Source organism: Perna viridis, chromosome 13 (genome assembly GCF_037379345.1).
Source record: "Perna viridis isolate PV_CMFRI_1.1 ecotype Kerala chromosome 13, ASM3737934v1, whole genome shotgun sequence".
NCBI lineage: Eukaryota > Metazoa > Mollusca > Bivalvia > Mytilida > Mytilidae > Perna > Perna viridis.
In genome coordinates, this window is record NC_142457.1 from 8,241,861 (window position 1) to 8,256,813 (window position 14,953).

The window sequence follows — 14,953 nt, forward strand, 5'->3', positions numbered from 1 at the left end:
GTCCATTATACTTGAAAAACTACCCATTTTTATTAACAATTTTTTTAAACAATATATCTATTTTTACAGATATATCAACTTTTTAAAAATTGTGTTGCGTTTTAGGAAAAAAAAGGCCTTCTGATCATGCATTTCTCACAATTTCTAGCCTGTAATTTGAGACAAAAATTAGATTTTGTAAACAGATAAGTGGTCAATGAGTTAAGGGTATTTTTACATACATGTCCCCGTTATTCAACGTTTTTAACTCAGATAATGAATCTGCCATTATTTTTTAATACAATTTTTCAGTAAATATACTATGACCGTGGAATAGCATTACAGTGGATGCGTTACCATGAAAACAAGAATGAAAAAAATTAATTAAACCATCATTTCACTTTTGAAACAGCATATTTTATAAAATGGCTTACTTTCATACAAATTCATTTTTTTGTTTTTGTTTTTGTTTTTGTTTTTTTTTTTTTTTTGAAATTCCAATTTTTTAAGGAAAAAACTCAATGCTTGGTGACACAGCCTCTTAAAAATATCTCGACTGAAGCAGTAATATTGCACTATCGAATATTACGTATGCCGTTGTTATAGGTTGAATAAAAATAACATAGCATAATATTTTAAATTATATCATACACATAAAGTCTTTACTGATTTGCATTTTTTTTTATTTCATTAACAAATAAAATGAAAATGTTACCAAAGACCCAAAATCCCCCACCATTTTTTTTTCTGTTGCATGTATTACTGTACTATCAAAATGTGAAGTAAGTTAGCAAAACCATTTCTATTATTACTATGTACATGCACATAATAGTTTAATAGTTTATTATTTACAGAACATCTTGTTTTCGATGTGGAGCGCAATTTGACACTCAGTGAAGAACAAATTTGTTAAATGTGTATATTGCAAAGAAAGTTACGTGGTTAAATTGTTAATTGAAATTTGATCCCAAACAATGGTAAACAACCTCGGTAATGTATTAATTCCACTGTCAAAATACATCAATTCAACATGGCGAATCCGAAGCAAATTCCTTCGCATAACGTATTTAGAGCAATAATAGTTGTATGGATATTTGCTACTTCTTTTTCTCGTAAGTTCTATATGTACAATTTCTTGATGCATTTGCTGTCGATAATGCCTGATTTTAAAAGCAAAAATGATAAAGAGATAATTATACGCCACGTTTCCTCTGTTCATTATTTATAAAATCTTAGCAATCAGAGTTTACAAATCAGTTTTGGTTTTAAATTCCTGGTATAGAAGGTTTCATATGTAACTCAATTTGGGACCTCTTTTCAACGTTTATTGATCATGAATTTATGACAAATTCGTATGAAATATAGTATTTAATTTAGAAAAAATGCTTTGATTTTATGATTATGTTCTTTACAAAGCATCGAAATACTCATTGCTCACCAAAGTTGACTTGACCGTCGAATAGGCTAATTCGTAAGTGATATAGTCATGATATTGTTGTCAAATCATTAAACAAGATTTTTTTTGTATTGACATTGATTGACTCATTTGGTCTTTACAACGAAACTAACACACTATATTTAAAAGTAGTTTTCGGCATGACATGGGTTGTATCCTTTGTGTTCCTATTGTATGACTTATGATATGCCGTGGTTCTCAATCCGAATGAGAAGAATTTGGATTGGTATTGCATACGATGAGGACAAAACTTTTTATATGTTTAAACTGGTCAGGAGCTGGCATGTCAGTTAACTGTATATAGTCCTTTGTTTGTGCATTTGTGTTATGTATAATAAATTTATTTCTGTTTAATGAGTAATCAAGGGAACCAAGGTTATAGCAGTAATCAAAAGAATGTAATCCAGGGACAAAGACCAGACATGGAAAACAGACATATACAACAAAGAACATAAAGTAACTAAAATCATACATACAAAGTAACAAAAGTAAATGAGCAACTTGGACTGGGAGCATGGACCAGGTGCACCGGTAGGGTAAGCGTCCTCTGCTTTAGGACCCAGATCTTTTTGCACGAATTAGGTATTTTTATAAATTAAAAATTGTGTTATGTTTTTTTTTCCAAAGTGGCCAGAACTAAAAGAAGGTTGTGATCACGCCAATGTACTTTAACCCGCATTGTTTATTTTGTTCCACGTCATGAATTTTGGGCCTCTGAGTGTCTTGTTTAGTTTTCAAATTTAGTTTACTTTTATGCTGCAGTACAACATAAGGGCAAACTATAATGCTGTTTTGGAGCAAGCTACAGTTTAAGATGTGATATGAGGCTTTTGTCGTCGTTCATTGAGGACTCATTGGTGACCTTGAGCTTACATTTGTCATCCCGCTGGGATTGGTTTCTTTTTGAAATATTCATCATATCCATTTGCTTTATATTTTTTACGTAAATGTGTTTTACAGTCTTACAAAAATGGCCGTATGTAGAAATCGTATGTATGATCGAGCGGTTTATTATGAAGCATACATACCAGTCCTCTTATGTTACTATGGTTTATCAAATCTTATTTTGAACTTATTGAGGAATACGCAACACAACTAATAGCGAATGGAGTAAACATGCTATTATGAAATCTAAAGCAAACGCTTTAGTTTTACCGAACTTTTAATTAGCACAGAATTCGAAACCTCTTAAAAACTGAGACTTCATTCTTTGTATTAACTTGCCATACTTCTCATTGCTGGATATGGCTCCCCATTTTGATTGTTTCAAGCATTGATTTTAAAATTCAGATTTTCCTGTGTTTTGATTCCAATGGGGCTGATAAGATGTTACTCTCTGAAAAAGCATACCGACATTTGCGATATTTATATAAACAGTATTTTTGTCTTTCAGGGATTATTCTTATTAACTAAACAACATTATTTCGACAAATGATACAAAATAAGATAAAAAAAAAACTACATAAGATAAAAACTACAAAAGACAAAACAAAAAAATATCATACCTTTCACTACATCAAGCGAAAAGATATAAAGACAAAATTAAACAAGTTTGTGTTTCTAAAAGCTACGTATTTTATTTTTTTCAATCAGACTCAGATGATGATAAATGCTCACATCCATGGATAAGAATAGGGAAAGGTTGTTATTTGCTCCAGTCCGAAAGGGTGTCCGCTGATGAAGGTTTTGTAAGTAAATATGCTTTGGATGCAGTCTACTATATATATATATATATCACTTTGATATTAGGCAAATGTTTTTTTTGCTTTGCAATTCTTGAGTTATAAATTAATATATTGTAAAGACTTTCGACAACAGAACTTAAATGACAATATTTAGACATTATCAAATGCCCTAAGGAAGGTACTCATTATAATGTTATTCTCTTAAGGCATTTAAAGCCACCATCAAATGAATACTCATACGCTAAGCTAGATATTGCGACCAAGACAACAAATTTCACAACAGGCTAGCAATTAATTTGTCCATACACAAAGCTCGTCGCTCAGTTATATCTACGCTTGTTATCATGACCTGACTGATTATTGACTTTCATCTGTCAAAATACCCCTTTTTCACCGTACGTGACCTCCTAAAATCAGCATAACTTTTGTCTTGGAAGATGAAGGAGATGTACCTGAGTACACCGTAGGTTTAATGTAGGGAGAGTGTCGTTCGTTTCTTTTTCTTCCCCTTATTTTTTCTTTATTAATTTTATATTTGCATGACCTGTTGAGTGTTTCTTTTTTCGCGACCTTCTTTACTCAACGGATTTTCCGTCGATTATATGTCTTTTTTTTCATGTATAGCTAGTCTCATATGTTTTCACCAAATTAAATGCCCCAGACCAGTCTGCAATCTTTATAGAATATGTATGCTGAATCCATGCTTTTCACCAGAAAGTTTTTAAAGAATAATTCCTTGATCTTCTCGTTAATTTGTCATTTGTTTCAACAGGCATTGTGTTTAAAGCAGGGAGCTCATCTTGCCACGTTTGAAACAATGGAAGAGTTAATGCTTGTCAAATATGAATTACAACAAATGAAGACAGGTATTATAACGTAATATATCACATGTCAAAATCTGTATCACATGCTATATCAACCCGAGACTCATATATCGTCAAAGGGGCCACCGCCCAACGGGATGATATAGGTCGAGGGTTGATATAGCATGTGATACAGATTTTAACATTTCATGTTCATTATATCATGTATTTTAACCATACATCAATTATAGTTTGTGAAGGGGTGCGATATAGGTCAGGGGTGTGATATAAGGTATGTACTATTGGTCAATGCCCCGTGCAGGTCCGGGTGTTAAAAGAATAGGCCTGCAGCAGCGCTAAGCTTGTCGTAAAAGGCGACTCAATAGTGCTCAGAAACCTAGCCGGGGGCTAGGCGCTCTGCCCACAGAGCAACTGGGATGTGACCCCCAGGTGGTGGAATGGGGTACCCCTGGCGTGTTACGTGCTGGGGTTGTCAGGCTATAATACGGAAAACCTGACCGCAAACCATAGTGGTGCACCGTGTTGGGAAAGATGCCACGTTCCTCGCACGTTAAAGAACCCTGCTGTGGTATTCGATAGGAGTAGGAACCTTTGCGCTCCGCCACAGAAGGCTAAATTGTCCGACCTTACCCATCCCCCTTTTTCCAGTGGCAATCAAAATTTGTCGACTCTATTATCCTTGTGACCCATCCTTTCTTTTCATTTCATGTTCATTTTATCATCCATTTCATGTTCATTGTCTGAATATAGCTAAAATATTGCTGCTCGGACGTTAAACCCCAACAACAACAACAACAACTATTGGTCAAGAGGTGTGATATAGGATTTGCGATATGGGGTAGATGATATAGGATATAAACAAACACTTATAATGCATAAACGAAATAGTTATATTTTAATCTAAATATATGATATGGGTCTAGAGGTGTGATATGATATGCGATATAGGTCTTGAGGTGTGATATAGGTAATGCAATAAAGGTCCAGATGTGTAATATAGGGTATGCGATATAGGGTAGATGGAAAGGGGTGTAAACCAACACTTAAAATGCATATACAAAAAAGTTATATTTTAATCTAAATATATGATATATTGTAAAATATAAGCAAAATAAAAATATGACAGTTAAACAACCAAGGAAGAACAGCTTATTTTAATACTGGATTCGATTTAAAATTTTAAAACAGAATAAAGAAATCCCTAAAAGCTTGAAAAAGTAACAGAACTGTCCCAGAGCAATATAATGATTTCATGAACTACTAGCACCAGCACAGAGTTTAAAGCATTTATTATGAAAACAACAATGTTCAACCTCTTCGGACATTTTCTAAAACACTAAAAATATTGACGGTTGCCATAAAAACCCGAATATTCAGTTTCCGTTTTAAGTATCTTAATTGTTGTTTTACAGGGAATAGTTACTTCATTGGAGGAAGAAATATTAATAGGTTTTTACCAAGAGGTGACTGGAGATGGATTGCTGATGGTCAGCATAAACCGATGAAATATATCCCATTCGCCTCCACACAAAAGAAACTAGTTGATGAATGTATGCTCTTTTATGCAGCTGAATGCTATGCTGTTCACGACCATAACTGTGACCGAACGCGTGATTTTGGATATATGTGCGAGAAGTAAACTGATATGACTTTGATTAGAATGATATTGACATCTAAATTACAGTTATACCTGCGTGTAATATATGATCCTGATCTGATTCATACTGAATGCTTGAACTAATCCCATGAACTGTTGACAATGTGTTGTTTGAGAAGCAAATGCGCATGTAACACAGCCATAAGTGCCACGAATGAGAATTATATGGTCAGCAACATATGATTATCCTATGAATATAGCACATCATGATACTTAATACTCATACGTTTCGGATTAATTATGAAAATAGCATGATCATATTGTTATGATCATATGTTTTTCAGCGTATGTTTCGAGCACAATATTGACTACTTTGAGTAAATTATCACATGGTTATCATAAGAGGACCATATGATTATTATATGCGGCACATTTAAATGTGTATCAAAACTTTAATCTCTCACACTTACATACATCATGCTAGATAAAAAACTACACTGAAATTGCTTGGTTTACTTTACCGGAGGTTAACAAATTTTACCCCTCCCCGAACGATTTCACACAGGCAAAAAATGACAAAACAAACTAGCAAAATTTGAAATACCTCAGAAGACGAGTTCTTTCCTCTTGTACACCTTCTATATTAATATCTTGCTTCATCTATATCTTGATATGATGCATAAAATCCGTTTAAAGTTTCGTTAAAATATATGGAACAGTCAAAGATAAGTTGCACTTCCAAGGTACATGGTCTGATCGAAGTACAATCAATCATTGTAAGCCAGAAGGAGTGAGGGTATAATATTGCCATTTTGAGATCTACCAGTAAACACCTCACAGGTAGTTCCTTTCAATATCAAATCAGAGGTAAAATTGCAGATTATGGAGTAAACAATCTAAAACGAATCACGGGAAAGCAATCATAGCTTGGGTACTACTTCAAAATAACATGCAATGCAAGCTACGATTTTAAAAGGAATTGGAGTAAAGTACTGATTGTGCTGGAGGTGTACAATCTTTGAAAAAAAAAAAAACAATATACTTATAAGCTGGCGATTCAGAAGGATCATTTTAAAATTCAGAAGAGAATAAATTTTGTTCCCACAAAAAATTCGCACATTTTTACTCAAAAGACTGACGAAAAACGTGCGTCCAAAAAAGCAAGCCAAGATTGAATAATGAAAACCCATCATACTCAAACAAAATGAGACGAGTAGATGCGAGGAAACTTAAAGAAAAATGCCTCTTGGATATTGAAGCACAGACTTTTATATCTCCAAAACTTGAATGAGTTATCGGTGACTGTGACACAGACGCGCGTCGCACACACTGGTAATAAAATGATATACTATTGTCAAATTACCTATCCAGAAACACTAACCACATCCTAGTTAACTTCGTACCACGTGCACTAAACTAGCTTATTAGCTCTACTATCAAGGCAAGAGCAAAACTCCTTATCAAATCCACGAAACTGGTTCAAGCGTACTGTTCAAGTTCCCTTAGGAAGTAGAAATAAAACTGAGTAAGCAAGTACCTTTGTAATATCAAGAATATCTCTCACAGGAGACTTAGATTGATCTCATGAAGATTCAGGGCTGAACATTTTGTTTGTTCACATAGGAGATTCCTACAGTTTTACTAAAACATGAAAGGAGTCATGCATACTTTCCTAAACCGATATGGCTAATGCCATAGGTATCTATAGAAAAAAAAACGGCAGCAAGGCATATGATAAAGGCATTTTTCACGGAATACCTGGTACTGCAAATGATAACAAAACAAATGTCTTATTATTTAATCTGCTTAGCCGTTAGGCTATATTGTCAATTGCACAAATCTGATCTACAGAATTAAAGCTTGTGCATGGTAATATCTGACATGTCATAGAATCTATAATGTAACAGTTCGGCAGACTACAAAAGCAACCATTTAAGTATACAGGGGGTATTTTGTTTCCGGTAATTTCAGTGAGACCTGACATACATGTTTTCCACAAACATCTGTGTATAACAAAAAGAAATAATTTCAGGGTTTTCCATCCCACTCTTCTTAAGAGCGTGTATTATCAGCAATGTTTATTGCCATTACAATAGAAAGAAAATAAATAAAGCACTTCCTTATATTTTCTAAGCTGTGAGCAATGTGAAAAGCATCCTCATCACTGTTTTAAGTGGCAATAAAAGTAGTGACAAGAGCTTTCCTCCTTACTGGTTTTTGACTCGGTAAGAAATGCTAAGAACCAATTACATGTAATTAACTTTAAATGACCTTCGAATAAAAATTGTTCACCTGAAAATTCTGGTTTTGCATATATTTTCAAAATTGTACTCCCCTACAAAAAGTCAAATGGTTGCTCCTTTAAAATATTAAATTTAACATGTTAAGTTTGAAAAATGTTAAAATTGACATAAAAAAGTCTTTACTTTAAAGCCGAAGTATTATCCGACTAACAATAGTGTTGTAGGGTTTTCAGTGTTTGGTTGGTACAGGTATAATATATTTTGAAACATGTATTTCACTAAAATAATAGATTTTTTACTTGTTTATAGTGTATACTTAAAGGTCTAACCGCATATCAAATACATCTTTATGATACTGAAAAATCAGGAACTATTGTAACAATTTCATCATTGAGAAAAATAATATACACTTAAATTGGAAAAAAAACGTTACTGATATATATTTTCCAAAATTTCGAAAAGTTTTGACTAAATGACACGATTGCAATAATGATTACGTACAATAAATTCTGAAATAACAGTAATTGAGTGTAAGTCTTTGTAAGGATCTGGCAAAATGGGTAAAATCAGAAAAATGTATGTGAAAATCCCACTGATCTGACAATTTAATTTCACTCAGTTCAGAAGGATTTTTTCTATTATAAAAGACCACTATTTAATCTCTCCATCATTGGATTTTTTAAGAAATTTCCAATACAATGTATAAAAAAAATAAGGTTTTTGACAGAGTTATCTATCCTAGAAATGTTCATTTCAGTGCATTTTAAAGTAATTATAACTCAATTTACCAAAATGATATGGAAAATCTTGATCCTCAAGGTGCAAATAGTTAAATAACACTTTCAAAATAGTGGATTTGGCATACCATGTTTCACCTGCTGCCTGATTCCCACAAAGACTGACACTTAACAGACAAGTTCATTCAATACTTGGTATCAACCATTACAATGGAATTCATCAAAGATATTTGAGGTGTAATGTACCCTGCACTTTCAATTCTGTTAAATATTCAACATGTCTTTGTAACAAATATAATCTAGGAACAAAAATACTGACCTTCAGAAATGACATGTACAAACATGTATGTTCCATCATTTCTTTTTTCCAAACACAGATAATAAAATCATTTAGCAAAACATAATTAAAAAAATTAACAAATATAAGGTTGGCACAAATGAAATAGTTTTGTAATAAGCAGCCAACACAAAAAGGTGTGATCAAAGCTTTGGATGAAAAATCTTGATCATCATGTAATCTGGAGGTTATGATAAAACATTTTTGTACTCTGGAATTGTCTCCCTTGAAGAAAAGTTAAGACCATGGGGAAACTATTTCACATCATTCAGAAGTCAGGCAGTTTCTTACAATAACAGCTTTGTGCATGGTACAAATATTCACTCTCCCATTTTCTATATGTTTTTAAGTTAGAACTTCTAAACAAACAGATCTCCTAATTCAAGTCAATACATTTTTGAAAAAACAACACATAACTTTTACATTCAATAAGGTAATGTAAAGGTTGTAATATATAAACATACACATTGTTAAGCCTGTAAAAAAATTATTGGAATATTTGGAGTTCCTGTAATTTGTACTCTGTCTAACATATATACCAAAATGAAGAGAAATTTTACAGCAAAATATTTCTGTAATTTAATGGAAAATTAATGAAAAAATTTAGGTTGCATACAGACATAAGTCGTTTACAGTATCATGTGACAAAATTTTCGACAGAAAAATAGCTGTTACAGTAAAATATCTGCCAAAAAGCATGTGTATATATAAAAAAAACAATAAAAAGCTTCGCTAAGCACAGCATGATACGACTGCAGTCCACTGAACTCTATTTACTTGGGGCAATCGTAAGCACATTATTAATTTTTGTCATACTGTAACATAGGGACTTACAGTTCAATATGAACAAACTAACTTCTTGGGATACAATACTGCACAATATTATCAAATTCATTTCGAGTAAAATGTTCTGCTTTTCATGGAACTTTTATGGATCACTTTATACCCCCTTTTCTCATTAGAGGAATGATTAACCAAAAAAAATCTTATCATTAAATTCATAGAAAATTTAAGAAAAAAAGTCCCTCAAAAAATGACATTATTAGCCCTTTGATCCTTGTTACTCAAAAAACAGAAAGAGATATTCTAAAACTAATTGAACAGTACAGGAAGGGAATTCCACGAGGTATCCAAAGAAAAATTATTTCAAAATCTGACCAGAAATAAAATGGTTGTGGTCCCATTTTGACCCCCTATAGAATGAAAATAATAAATGCTATTTGAAATCTGTTCAATAATCTTTGGAGAATTAAATCTTCTAAATCAATTTAAAATGAACACCTGTTTTACACCTTATGGCTATTTTTACAGAAGAGTAAAGCCAGTGACCCCATTTTCAATAGCAAGCTTCATCTAGCAACCAAAAAAAAAAGTACACATGAAATTTGGTTCACTACAACTAAAGTTACAGCAGGGAAACAAAAAAGTTAACAATGACAACAACAAAGACAATGACATCTTAATAATTTTTTCCGTCGTAAAATAAAAGTAAATTGACTTAACAATTATTCTTACTTTTTTCAAAGTTTACGGAACCATGGTTCGTTCTAATATGATGTGCCTGAAAGGTCTTGAGACAACAGCAGTGATAGAACATAATAACCAATGTCATATTTTCAAAATCATATACAAGTTTAATCCAATTTTACACGTCAAAACTGAAATTAGTTCAATAATGGTCGGCATTTCGTGCACATAAGATGCATCTTTTTTTGAAAATATGAAGAAACTAATCCTATTTGAATTTAAATATATCACAGAAACTTCATTTTATCAATGCTTTACCGCGGGCGTGCCATAAAATAAAGGAATATAAACGGCCAGCCTGTGGTAAAACAATATCAAAACAGAGTTCCTGTGATTTATTTCTTAAATCTTATGATTGGAAATTTGAGTAATATCTCTTTCTCTTAGTTGTAAGTCATGCTATTAAATTGTAATACAAAATGTACTGCATATAAAAAAGACTGAATAAGCTTTATAAAATGTTTGTTTATAGTGTTCTAACAATTTGATTCTATGTAGTCTACTTAAAAGTGGGTAAAATCTGTGTGACAAATAATTTCCATTTAAATTATAACAATTTAATAGCTAAAATACAATAAAATGTACAATGATATACAATTCACAACAAATGAGTTCTTTTACTGTATGCATGTAACCTAATACAATTTTAAGCTATAGTTGTTTGTCAATTTTCCATGAAAAAGAATCTTGCTTTATATTATAATAAAACATAAAATGTAGTTTTCATGCCACTACATGAATAGTTTTTTTTTTCAGAAAACTTATTTCCATGCATCAAAAATTTATATTCATTTGTAAAGACACGCTTTGATGCTTTTTGATAAAAATTGAAAAAATAGATTTATTTTTATGTCACAACAAAAATCACCTAAAATAAAAATAAGTTGCCACTAAACAACATAATGTAACAATGTAATGCAGCATTACATATGAATAATACATCTGGTACTTTGTGCATGGACATAGGTGTCGCCAATATCATAACACTACTGGTACAAATGCAAAATACATTTAGTGAAAATAAAAAAGACTAGAATAACACGTCGATGTAAAATAAGTATTGTAAAATACAAAAGATACCAATATTAGTAATGGCACTAAAATATTCATATATAATGAGTATTTTATCATGTTTTACCCATGTGTATTTTGTAAAACAAACAACTCTAAAATATAATATCACTATAAAGAAGACATATCTGTTACAGAGCAAAGCATCCATATCTCGATAGTTACAGTGGGAGTTACAAACAGGTATGTCTGAATTTGTTTTAAACAGTAACCAAGTAGAATACCCTGTTTTCTTTTTTTTAATTCACCAGCATTTTAGATGTGGCATTCCCGTACCAACAAAAATATTGGTACGGAACAAACCATACCTGCCACCACATCCAGTGCTACAGTGTGTAAAAGTGCAAGATTGAGCTGACATTTTTAATCCCAGTACGATTGTTTTCCCTTTGACATACTGTAAAGGGAGAAAACTCTAGCTCTAACTTCTGGGCATTGAAAAGTAATGACAACCAAATAATTCAGAAGGTCATGACACTTTCTCTAACAGTATATAAGTCAATATTTTTACTGTTAGAAAGGACGCTGATGTTTTATTTTTATCTTGGATAAAAAATTTTCCTATCACCTAATCAATACACAAGGTCATGAATGAACTACTTTATTAATGAAATAATGATGTCAAGTGGCATGTGTATTAGAATAAATTAACTTAATTTATAATAGTTTTTTTTGCCAAATTATCAAATTATAAGGAATGTAACTAATATCTGAATATACTGTCTTATACAGTGGATTCCATGTAATTGCATACCTGTTAATTGCATAGAAACTCACAGAACAAAAACAATTCCCAACTTATCCATGTAAAAAATCTTATTTGTATAACACAATACCAAAAATTCGAAAATTCCTCTTAATTACAATTTTCTTTTTTTTTTTAAATTTACTCAAACATGTTCCTAAATGGGTATAATAAAAATTCAATATTAGTGAAATACTTCAGTTTTCTGAGGAACTTTGTTTTCTCTTTCTTTTAACTAGACACTATGGCAGGAATCTAATTAGATATAATAAAAGAATATGTCCTACTAACACATTGACAATTTTAGGTATTTACCCTTGAAATGATAATTTTTGTTAATGGCATATTACTGTTAATTTAATTTTTTTTTTGACAAATAGGCTATGTGATCAACAGGAATCCATTGAATAAAAAACTTTGGTTCTATTTACGCAAAACAAAACCCACTCTGCAATTTATTCTCCCTAAATTGAACAAAAGTTCTTTATACTAGATAATATATATCTGATATCAATTACATTCCTTAAGAAAACTACAAAACACTTAAAATAACATGGCTCATTTCATCATCTATATTGTTCATAATTGTAAACTAAGAAGTTATTCTTTAACAAAAAAAAAAACAAAAAAAAATCAGCAGTAACAGATTTATCATACTTTGAAAGACATCAGTCAAGTAGGCACATCATCACTAAATACTGTGCATATCAAAAACTAAACAAAAACAACAACAAAAAAACACAAGTCATTAAATAATACTGTACATTTAAATTAAAGGTGGAAGCTCAACTACAAAATAGAACCAAAAAAAAATGATTCTTTTAATGGGAACAGGGTGTAGAACCTGGAAATATTTTCGATTTTGGAAACAAATAATACTTTTTTTTTTTTCTTCACATACCGCTAGTATGGGAGTTAGCCATGCATGTAGGGTGAAGGATATAGGCAACTAAGTTAACATCAACAAGCACACTGTACTTTAAATTATATCCCATTATGGACATGCCAACATGGCTGACCCCTTAGAAGGGAAAGTGGAGGATACATATTTTCTAACTCATTTTTAAAAATACAAATTAATTCGAGGTTCAAATATTGACTTTTTTTTGTAAAAAAAATGTATATATGAATACAATGCTAAGTGCGTTAGCAGTAATTCAAAAATGCATAAATCATAAAATTAAACAAAATCACATTCCTCAATGAGAGCTTTTAAGTTCTAAGCTTCTGAAAATCATTACAGAACATAATATTTTAATTTTTACTATAAGGTAAGTCTTGAAAGCTCACAATTGTCGGATTTGTTTTCTTTCTATAATGTAAGAAATAAAATAATCTCTTCTTATCAAACTTAACACATTACTAAAAAGAATAAAATAGTCAAATGCATACAAACTCAATGGTGTTAAGCACTATTCTGCATAAGAATCAGGCAAGGGGTGCCACATCATTTTTCTCAATTTGATCTTTTTTGCCTCAAATATATTCAATGCATCTAGTTAACACCCAAAAAGGTATTTAAATTTATCCTAGATATTTTTTACTGGTTTTACAGGAACAAAGTGTGAGAAAATGTTCCCGCCATTTTTCCATAGTGTATTTCCACTAAATTTGACATACATGTATCAATATCTTAAAAAGGCAAACTTTACACAATACTTTAGTTCTTGAGGTGATGTGGTATAAATGCTTGGATAATGCAATAAAATATCAGTGCTTTTCTCTTCATGTGCCACAACTTGTATACATTTTGCCCGTTTCTTAGACAGAGAAGTACTTAAATATCTGCATCTGAAGGTCATGATGTGCTTTTGTTAATGATATCAACCTTAAATATGTTTTTACAATTACAATGTTTTGTAAATCAGGCAAAAATGCTTACAAAAATTAATGTCAACTATTTTCTAATACAATCTTGAAATGTGCAAAAAACACAACTCAAAAATAACCAAAAAAATACTGTTTAGTTGTAGGGCTTTTTGGACGGAATATTTTTCTCAATGGACGGATTGAGTTACTTTTTACATAATTAGGTAAGCAATCAGACACTCCAGAAGTGCTTAAGTTTATATTTTGGTACAATTTAGAATTGATATATTTACACTTGTGCCAGCCATTGAATATGGCAAAATATTTCACTGTTGTTTTTCCCACTGAATTGTCATTCAACTGACAAATATTTCATTTATCTAAAAAATTATTCAGAGAAAATTTCCCGTTCAATAGAAGCAAAACATTGCATACATGAATTAGAATAGCCATATATCTAATGCAGAAAGGCATTTAAAATTCTGAGAACATTAGACATTGGACATAAGTATTTAACAGGAGTTATTATTTCATTTGTGGAGTCTTTATAGTAGACTTCGTAAAAATTAAAATCTTTTGACAGAGACAGGTTCAGAGTTTGGGAAAAAAAAGGCTTTTATTTGTTCATTTTTGCCGAAATTTTGTACAAAAATAACAAAATATTCCACCAAAGGATGGGTTGACACTGAAAGCACAGCTAAAAGTTTGCCGGTGGATCAAAGGGGAGCTCAGGCCCCCATGCTGGAAAAGTGATTGATTACTAAGTAAAAACTGAAAATCACTATAGAGGGCCCCTTAGGCCAGTCATCACACCCCCCTCCCTGTCTTGGAATTTCTGGATCTGCCACTGACAATGGCTTAAGAACACTGTAGTTTCAATATACAAAGCCTTTGGAGTCTAACATAAGAATCATATGAACTGAAACATATGATTATCATATGG

General features: G+C 31.6%; 1 protein-coding gene across 1 annotated transcript; it reads left to right on the plus strand.

Moving 5' to 3' along the window:
- Positions 1-954: 954 nt before the first annotated feature.
- LOC148599448 (C-type lectin domain family 9 member A-like) lies at positions 955-6,044 on the plus strand. The gene is made up of 4 exons (XM_088559143.1): positions 955-1,091; positions 3,029-3,123; positions 3,893-3,986; positions 5,357-6,044. The coding sequence occupies exons 1-4, from the start codon at positions 1,010-1,012 to the stop codon at positions 5,581-5,583; spliced, it is 498 nt and encodes a 165-aa protein (XP_088415269.1). The 5' UTR covers positions 955-1,009; the 3' UTR covers positions 5,584-6,044.
- The last annotated feature ends 8,909 nt before the right edge of the window (positions 6,045-14,953 follow it).